The following is a 10,452-nucleotide window of genomic DNA, read 5'->3' as shown; positions in this document are numbered from 1 at the left end:
GCCATTCAGAGAAGCAAGATCTAAAGGACTTCCCTTACCTTCTCAGTTTTTTGGTTTTCAGGTTTATGGGCACCTAGAAAAGCAGGGTAGTGATCAGAGAGGCAGCTCAGCACAGCTGAGTTTCCCTGATGACTAAATGACTTTTCAGGTGCTTATAGGCTACTTATATATCTTCTTTGGTGAATTATCTGTTCAAGTTTTTTGCAAATTGTTTTTTATTGGGTTGTCTTTTTATTGTTGATTACTAGAGGCTCTATAAATATTTTGGATATAAGTTGTTAGATATATGCGGATATTTTCAATGCTCACCTCAAATCCACAGCAGTAGCCATTTAAAGCAGACCAAAGAGCACAGACAGTACTCAAATATGTCCAAGAGCATCAGTGACTACATGGCTGAGGCCCCCACTAGAGCTCAGATGGTCTACGGAATTCCCTTGACAAGTACCCTACTGGCAGCAGGGCTGAAGCTCGAAGAGACATTAGTAATAAAGAAAAATCATGACCTTTAACCCAGTCCTATAAACTACACAACTGACATTCACCTACTGTATGTTGATTATTCTTATTCAGTATTAATAATCATGGCTTATAGATAAATTGCTGTAACCATCTATTGTGAAGTAACTATAACTTAGTGAGATTTAGTGTGAAGAGTCTAAAAATGGGCATAATGGGCTAACTTTGAAATGAGAATTTGGTTCTTAACTTGAGGAACTAAACAGGTAGCTGTACAATTTGCCTAAAACATTCTGAGAAAGTCTGTGATATCCAAGAGGGCAAAGTAATTGTAGGACAGGACACACAAAAAAAGCAAACAACAAAAATATCCACATTTATCTGACAAAGAACTTAAACCCAAAATATTTATAGAACCCCCTAAAATCAACAATAAAAAGATAACCCAACGAAAAATAATGTACAAAAACCTAAACAGATAAGTTACTAAGGAAGATATATAAATAGCCAATAAGTACCTGAAAAGTCATTTCATCATCAAAGAAACTCAAAACCATGAGAAACCATTTCATTTCCAGTAGAATGGCTAAAATGAAAAACTGACAACACTAAATGTTTGTGAAGATGTGGAACAACTGGAATGCTCAAATACTGATGGTAGGAAAGTAAAACTGAACAGCCACTTTGCAGAATTATTTTAAAATTTCTTAAGTTGAACATACTTCAACCCTATGACTTATTGATTCCATTCCTAGGTATCTTACCCAAGAGAAATGAAAATATGTCCACAAAAATACCTGTATACATAAACATTCGCCTTAGCCTTATTTATAATGGCTAAAACCTGGAAAAACCCAAATATTCATCAATGGGAGAATGAACAAACAAATTGTGATACAATTACATAACAGAATATTACTTAGCAATAACATGAAATCAACTACTGAAACACATGGAAGAATCTATGGCATCTGAAGAGGAAAAGAATCTTTAAAAGACGCCCAAAATATCTTCATTTATCCTGTAGAATCATTATTGCTTCTCAAACTCATTCAATCTAGGACACAGAATTAATTAACTACAAAACTTCCCTGGTAAATTCTATTGAAATTAAATTAATTAAAATGAATTTGACTTACACAGTTATAAATTCTCTTTGTAAATTTTGAGCTTAGAGCAGAGAACTTTTTTTTTTAATCTGTGAGAAACATACTTACCAATTCTTCCTTTCTTGTGAATATGGCCGGGCATGATGCCAATCTTACATTCTCCAGGCTGAAGAAAAGTAAATCAGTTTCAGAAAAGAAAAAAAACACAACTATAATTCATAGTTCAAACTCACATGTACACCTGGACTGATTTGAAGCTAATTAGCCTCTGAGAGGCTGAAACTAGGCTTAGTTTTCTTTTTCACACTCACATTGATGACTCCAGGACAGTTTGGCCCGATCAGCCTTGTCTTTCCCTGGCGCAGTAGTCTGTGCTTGACCCGAACCATGTCCTGCTGTGGGATACCTTCAGTGATACACACGACCAAGGGCACTTCCGCCTCAACAGCTTCATCAATGGCAGCAGCAGCAAAAGGAGGAGGGACGTAAATGACAGAAGCTGTTGCTCCTGTCTGTTCTTTGGCCTGAAAGATTAACCATGAAGCACTTTATTATTCGTTAAGTCATAAACATTAAAAAATGAATTCAATACCATGATTTTAATAATGTCTTGGAGTCAGAAAAGGATACCACCAGGAGACATCGGATGTCTTCATGGCCTTCTCTCTGACCTCGTGAAATGCCACTCTGAATTGAAAGATTCTGTGACCTCTCTCAGGCTATGGCATGTCAGTAAACATGAAAGCGCTGCCTGATTTGCATTTGTGTCTCCTCATTCCTGTGGCCACATTTATTTTTGTTGCTCTACAAGACACTGTACCATCTATTCAGTCCTAAGACCCTATACTTCCTTGGGAGAAAAAGGACTACTGAGTCCCTGAGGCTCAGAACTAGTCTCTCAAACACCTGTTTAAAAATACATCATACTTGATAAAAACTATCAAGAAACAGCAAAAATGAAGGGGTTTTTTTAGTTGACAATTTTTAGTCTAAACACATGTGTATTAGAAATAAACTAAAATGCACATGCATAGGTGGCCATAGAATAAGAATGTGGGTGAATAAGCATTAGGGTCTACTTTACACCATCCCTCACAATACAAAGCATTTAAAGACATCAATTTGACCATCATTCTTCTCTCTGTGGACACAAGCTTACGTTTGGTCTTTACATACTCTCTATGTCCATCAATACGATGTATCCTTCCCACTTCTACATGTGGCCATGTCTCTTGTGCTGTACTAGAAGATCTTTGAAGATGAGCAGTGATCTCTAACTCTACAAGAGTAGCAGCATCTATTCTGTGAGAGGGCTCTACATAGGTCTCAGTTAAGGCTTCACCACAATCCTGCATGCTTAGTATCCTCTGCTACAAATCAACATGCTGAGGCCAAGAGATATTAAATAACTTGTATGAGATTACATAGCTAGGAAGTGGCAAAGCCAAGACTCAAACCTCAGTCTGATTCCAAAGTGTCCATTCTTTTCAGTTAATGGCAAGCTGCTTACCTGCAAGTGTTAAAATGTAACTTAGTTACCACATAAATCAAAATCTTTTAAAAGCCTGTGCCATGAGATTTTACCATGGATACAAATACTAAGCTATAGAATAAACAGGTACAAGTAGAAGAAGGCAAAAGTAAAAGACAGTGTCTTCGAGAACCATCCCTGAATGATTCCCCATATCCCCAGATAATGAGAAGCTTTCCCTATTGCATCCCTAATAAAAGATTATCTTGACAATGATAGAAGAACAAAGCCATAGGATGCTGACAGGTCATCCATAAATGATAACAAGGATTAAAACTAATTTTTAAAAATCTTTCAGGTGATAACAGATAAGCAAGAACAAAAAATAAAAACTAAGTTGGAACCAAAAGAAGGCAGATTATAGGTATGTAGGTATTTTATGGAAAATATATCCCACAGTTCTCTACCTCTTAAGGCTACAAATACTGTCAGAAACTAGGCTCTGACAATAGGGTCTACGCTGATAAGTAATACTGGATGAAAGATACCCATCCTACTCATTCAGAAAGTTCTTTGTAAGAGGTGTACAGGTGAGAAATAAACAGTATCTGTCAGAGAACTTAAATAATCCAAATATATCTATTTGTATCATGATGAATAATAAATTAGTTGCTTAGCAACAAAAACTTTCTTTGAAAGAAAGCAAAAACAGACTCACGACAAAAGTCAAATCTACCTAGAGAAATAGCTCCTCTCTATATTTTGAGGTCAGGAAAGCAATCATAACAGAATTTAAGTGGAGGAAAAAACAAAAAATTGAAGCAAAAACATTCTAAACAATTCTTCTAAAGAACGTGATCTGTAACATTTACTCTTTAAAATACAGTACACTTAAAACACACATACACACATATAGTATACACTATTCTCAAATTTAAAGTAAAATGAAGTAATCAAACTAGAATATTTGTTTTTTTCTTACATTTTAGGATTAAAAGTACAAATTAATTTCAACTTGAAGTTAAGAGTCTGAAAAGAGAATGTCTATAAATTTGTACTTAAAAATTTCAATATTTTAAAATATGCCTTAAAAGGAAAGGGGGAGGAGTGTATTATTTATCATTAATACATCACTCCCAAGTACTAAGTTTATTTCCTAGATATTTTTAATGAAATAACTAAGAATTTGTATAACTGTTTCTTTTAAAATACTATTGTTTTTATATATAGTCATGTAAGTGTAGACAGGAACAAAAGAATACACATAGCTTAAATTAGCTCTCTATAAGGGCAAAACTTGAGATGTGAAAAACACTATAAAATTTAACTTTATATATCTTTATATCATCTGAATTTGTAAAATAAGCGCATATTCATTTTGTAACAAAGAAGTAAAGTTTAGTTTAAAAATAATTTTTAAAATATTAAGAAATCAGTTGTTTGGGAAGAGACTAAGACTCTGTGATTTGTCAATCTGACTCAACAGACCAGTTTTTTCACACAGGGACACCACACGACCTACTTGAGCCATGCTAAGCCTGCCAGTTACAGGCAGTATCGTTGTCTTTAAAATGGAGATGATAACAGCAACTACCTCAGAGGGTTGTGCTGAGGCCTGAATGAGGCAATGTATAGGAAGCACCCAGCACAGTGCCTGGCAAAGAGCCTATTCTCAGTAAGTGTTAGTGGGTAAGTGCTGACATATACTCTACTGACATCCTGGAACAAGAAAGGGAGGAAAGGATAATAAGGCTAACAGAAGCCAAGGCACAGCATGTCTTCCCTTAAGAGCTGATGTATTCCTCTAAAAAAAGTGACACAGCCATGGAGAAAACATCCTGAGTCTATGTGACTAAAGTGATTCCACTGGTTTTTATTGTGATTTAAATTAATCTAGGTTACTGGATTTTAAAATGGCAAGTGACTCTCCCAAAGGAGACACAATTAAGATCTCTATCCAAAGAATGCTTGTCCTTCCCTGTTTTTCTTTTCTTGCCAAACTTGGGTCCCATTAATTACCTCCTTTACAGTATTAAAGACAGGTAAGCCCAGGTGCGTCTTTCCTCCTTTCCCTGGGGTGGTTCCTCCAACAAGTTGGGTGCCATATTCCAATGCCTGCTGGCTATGAAAGGTGCCCTGAGGGAAAAAAGCACAAGACTTATGAGAAAAGGCAGGCTGGGATGCCTGAAGGAGATCTTCAGCAACTTGGAAAAGAAAAACAGGTAAACTACTCCCTTGAGTATAACATTAACATATATCCAGCATTCTCATCAAATTACTATAAACAAAGCTTTGAATCTTGAAGCAAAACAGGCCTCTGCAAAGCCAAAATAGCTGTTTGTCAAAAAAAAAAAGGGTCTCTTTTAAATCCATTTGCAAATTTGGCTGAGGATCAGAAACACCCTGGTGTTTACTTCACATCTCTCTTTCGCTGTTTCTCAGCTCCTGAGGTCTTCACATCCCCCTTTACTCTGTTTAAAATCCATGGTCAGTCATTATACTCACACAACAACCTTTGAGCTCTCTTACTTCTACACACATCTGGCAAAATCACAACCTTCATTAAATCCAATTCTCCACCTACTCTAAGATGGCACGAGTGAAGCCAAACAGTACCTGCAGAAAAAACAAAACCATGCAAACTGGTCTCACTTTAAATTAATGATCACTACTAACCTTAAGTGAGCCCTTTAACGCTGCCCTGTCTACACTCTGTACTTCCCTATCCATTCACTCTCCCTCCACAGCCTTGGCATTACTGACATTGTGAACATGTTGATTCTTTATTATGGGAAGCTGTCCTGTGCTCTGTACAAAGTTTAGCAGCATCCCTGGCCTCTACTCAGTAGATGCCCGTACCACATCCTCTTCCCCACCCCAATCAGCTGAGACAACCAAAAATGTCTCCGAAGATTAAAAGATTGTTTTTCACTAGGCTTCTGGGGCTCTACCTCCCCCTGGGTCCCTTCTTCTCTTTCTCTCTCTCCTTAGACTTCTTTTTCAACTGAATTAGTGCCCTTGGTGATCTCATTCCTTATCATGGCAATAAATATCCATATGGTGACCCCTCCCAGAAACATGCAGACACCCACCACACACACACACACATACACACACCTATCTAGCCCAGACCTTTGCCTTAAACTTCATACTCACATTGTCAATTGCCTCTATGACATCTCCACGGAGATCTAGTAGGCATCTCAAACCTGAAGTACCCAATACTGAGTTCCTGGTCACCCCCCTCCACAGTCGACCCATCTCAGCAGCAATTCCACTCCTAATAGATGTTCAGACCAAAAATACTGAAGTCATCCTTAGTTTTTCTCTTTCTCTTATATCTCACATCAGGTACATTAGTAAATCACATTGCTCTATCTTCTAAATGAAACTGACAACATCTCACCCTTCTACTATTTCCACCTTGGTCTAAATCACCATCAGCTCTTGATAGAATATTGCCCTTGTTTCTTTCACTCTATTCTCAACACAGCAGCCAGTAATCCAATTAAAACATAAGGAAGGTCATGTCACTCCTCTGCTCACAACTTCCAGTAGTTTTCCATCTAATTCACAGTAAAAACCAAACTCCTTACACTGGCCTACAAGTCAGTATCCAAACTGCCTCCCCAACTCAGAACTCCTTAACTTGCCTGACCCTGTTTTCTGTTCTCCCCTGCTCGTTTCACTCCAGTCACACTGACCTTTCAAGCTTCCTTACACGCCTGGCACATTCCACATCACAGCCTCACTGTCTCCTTTGCAGAATCGCTGGCTTCTACCCAGTAGATGCCAATACCACACTCTCCTCTCCACCAATATACTGCTCCTACATATCCACTTGGTTCACTCCCACAACTCAGTTAGCTCTTGAGTCAGGGGTCAGGCTTCCCCTGAAAAGCTGACATAAAATCTCCCCTTCCCCATCCCAACCACTACCACGACTCCACGCATATAGACACACTCTTTCTTTCTCTAGTTTATTTTTTCCAAAGCATTTATACTTTCTAATGTATCACATAACTTACTCAATAATTTTGTTGATGTGTTCTCTCCCCTGCAACTAAAATGTAAATTCCATGAAGGCAATGATTCCTGTCTACTTTGTTCACTGCGAGATGGCGCCTAAATCAATACATTATATACAGTAGGCACTCAATAAGTACTTGTTGAAAATTGTATATATGGATCCATGTGGTCATTCTACAAGGACCTAAAAATGCTGATCCAACTGCTCAAATTCTATTAAAGGCATAAAAATTAGGGCCTTAAGAGAGATTTCGAAATATCCTGATTCAACTTCTCCATTTTTTTAAATAAGAAACTTAGTCCCAAGCATATGAACTGACTTGTCTAAAGTCAGTGGTAGAATTTTGGAAAGAATCACAGCTCTCTCTTTAAAGCTGTGCTGTTAAAAGACACTTGCTGGTCTGCAGTGACAGAAATGCAAAAAGGAAGGGAATAGGCGGGGTGGGGAGGAGAAGGAAGGAGAGGGAAGAGGAGACGTGAGAAAGAAAAAAATAGGAAAATAAAAATCTAAGAAAAACAAAATAAAAGTGAGAATGTTTGCAAATTTTTATAGCAACAATATTGCTTCAATTTTTACTGCATTTTGCAAAAAAGTACTGATCTGCATTAGACAGAAAAGAAAAATTAACACCCAAACCGATCTTTCATTCCTGATAGTTTGAGAAGCACTGCCTTGACTACACTGATAGATAACTTCGAATGACCCAATTTTTTAGTCATAATGTAATGTTAAACAGGAATAACATTTCCTGTTAATAAGCTTATTCCCATTATCACTAGCCAGTACACAATTAAGAGCAAGAATAATTTTAGCATCTAGTGCAAGCTAGTACAAGAAATTCCGTCATTGGAAATCTGCATTGTTAGAATGCATTCTGAAATACAAATATTCCTCATTCGTATGTGAAATAATGTGGGCACTGAAAAAAAAAAAAAGAGCTGAGACAAAACGCAGATTTCCCATGAGATAAGCTCTAAATTTCACACTTTATCATCAGAATGATGACCTCTATAATACTAGAATCTTAACCAAGAAATCTAACTGAATGAGAAGCAATATAATTGCGGTAACTGAAAGACACAGAAACCAGCTTCGGATTTCCATACTTAGGCAAATCATCACCTAATCAAGGAATTAGAGACAGTTCCAAACAGTACTTACACCATGGAAGATGGTTCTTTAAAAGAAAAAGGTCAGAGGATAAAATGTCATAAGATCATATAAAGTTTAGCAAACAAAAACAAAATTATACATAATAAACTTAAGTGGGGAGTTTGGGTTAATCAAACATTTGGTTATATGCTAACGAAATTAATATATAATTGAAGAGGGACTGCATATGATTTTAATAGGCAGGGAATGATAAAATGTATTTCAAATCTTAGATGAGCATCAACTCTCTTTAAAATGTATATATGTAAAAGTGATACTCACAAAATATATGGCTATCAGAATAAATAAACCGATTTTATCTATGAACAAAATTTCAAAGTTTTGTAGATGTTTCCTTTTTTGTTGGTAGTGGCCTTTTTTTTTTAAGAGAGTAGAGGAATAGAAAAAAGGTCTACTGCAATTCATATTTTTGTGGCCAGTTATTTCAGAAATAAGTCAAAAAGCAAAAGGACATTTTAAATGAAACAACCTTCTAACCAAATTCATTCTTTAAATAAGAACTATATAATCTTAAAGTAACTTCTAAATACTTTAAAAATAAAAATTATAGAAATTTGGGTACCACTCTCTAGATTGAGGGTTGGTAAACTATGGCCTGAAGGATTTGGCCTGCCACTGGTTTTGTAAATTAAGTTTTACTGACATACAATCATGCCCATTTATTGACATAGCCTATGGTGGTTTTTGCTGTCACAATGCTATTGAGTAGTAACAGACACAGCAAGGTCCACCAAGCCTAATACGTTTACAATCTAGCCCTTTACAGAATAAACTTGCCAATTCCTGCTCGATGACCAAAATACTACATAATAAACATGACAATTCTTTTAATTACAGAAAAATCAATAACTTTTAAGTTATAAAAAAAAAAATCATTAACTGGTTTTATCTTGCCATATCTCCTTTAGTAATAAAGAAAAGGACACTCTGAGTTAAGACACGCAGTTATCTTTTCATTGATCTGGTAGTATTCCCTCATTTATAAAAAAAATGCATCTACTATGCATCTACTATGGTGGAACTATAAATCTGTATAAATGTGTTAAAGGGCAACTTAACAGTAGCTGTTGAAATTTTAAATACACAGAAACTGTGACATCCAATTTTACCTTTAGAAATCAACTTTACAGACATATATCTGTATGACCTATATTATATACTGTATGTGCTTTTTATATATTACATATTGTTCTATTCAATAAACTGTAGTATGCACATTAAATAAGTATATGAATGCTTGTACAAGCAAGAAAAATATCTGGAAGAATATATGTCAATTTGTTAACAGAAGAATTCTAGGAGAGTAGAATGGCGGGAAAGAGGAAAAGGAGATTCTTACGTTGCATTTTATCATGAAGTCACATCACAGATGAACTTATGCAAATTCTATGATACAGGCAAGGGAAAGGGAGAGAGAATGAATATAAATAAATGAGAACAAATTAAAATGCTTCAGGCAATTCTGGCCAGTCTCCTGGAAGGCCATTTTCCCAGAGAGAGTATAAGACAGGAAAAGTCAATGAGCTGCTTCCTCCATCTCTCAGATCCCATGAGGCTCTCTGGGCTTGAGCATTTCCCCACGCTGAAGGTAGATCCATGTTTAACTGTGGGATTGTTTGTCTATTTTTGTTTGGATGGTTGGTTGGTTGGTTGGTTTTTTTAGTACAAAGCCTAAACACAAGCAATCTACTTTACCAAGTGCTTAATTAATAGTGATCTGTTACAACGTTGGAGGAAAACCAGTGGTGTTACACTTGCTGAAGAGAATATGTGGGTTTCCAACATAATATAGTCCTCAAAAGGAATTTTCAACATAATATAGTCCTCAAAAGGAATTTTCAAGGTTTCAATTGTTTAAACACAATTTTCATCTTACAGACTGAGTATAGCAACTAACTCCCTCCTAAGATACAACTCCATTGCTGTACTATTTTACTTTTCTGCAACAAACATGTATTATAACTTTTATGATATTAAAAAAATATATAAAATAGTTATTTTTTTGGTATCTCTAGTATACATCTTATAAAAAAATCTTGATATACATACCTGCTTACCAGTGAAGCCCTGGCAAATAATCTTTGTATTTTTATCAACATAGAGATGTTTCCGGGAAGCTGTATAGGAACAATGCCGAATTCCATTCTGTTGCACTGAAAAGCAAAGTAAATACGGCACATTATAATTTTTCCAAACTTCTGGATCATCAA

General features: G+C 36.1%; 1 protein-coding gene across 1 annotated transcript in view; it reads right to left on the bottom strand.

Annotated features, from left to right (window-relative positions):
- Positions 1 to 10,452, bottom strand: part of SUCLG1 (succinate-CoA ligase alpha subunit) — a 38,122-nt gene that overhangs the window by 16,645 nt on the left and 11,025 nt on the right. Inside the window, exons 2-5 of the mRNA XM_011369855.2 lie at positions 10,292 to 10,395; positions 5,059 to 5,175; positions 1,880 to 2,092; positions 1,677 to 1,734 (exon numbers count right to left, since the gene is read on the bottom strand). Of these exons, the coding sequence (XP_011368157.1) occupies positions 1,677 to 1,734; positions 1,880 to 2,092; positions 5,059 to 5,175; positions 10,292 to 10,395 (492 nt within the window). The remainder of the gene's footprint in view (positions 1 to 1,676; positions 1,735 to 1,879; positions 2,093 to 5,058; positions 5,176 to 10,291; positions 10,396 to 10,452) is intronic.

Source organism: Pteropus vampyrus, unplaced genomic scaffold, assembly GCF_000151845.1.
Source record: "Pteropus vampyrus isolate Shadow unplaced genomic scaffold, Pvam_2.0 Scaffold156, whole genome shotgun sequence".
In the NCBI taxonomy this organism is placed as follows: domain Eukaryota; kingdom Metazoa; phylum Chordata; class Mammalia; order Chiroptera; family Pteropodidae; genus Pteropus; species Pteropus vampyrus.
This window is presented reverse-complemented; position numbering and strand designations above follow the sequence as displayed.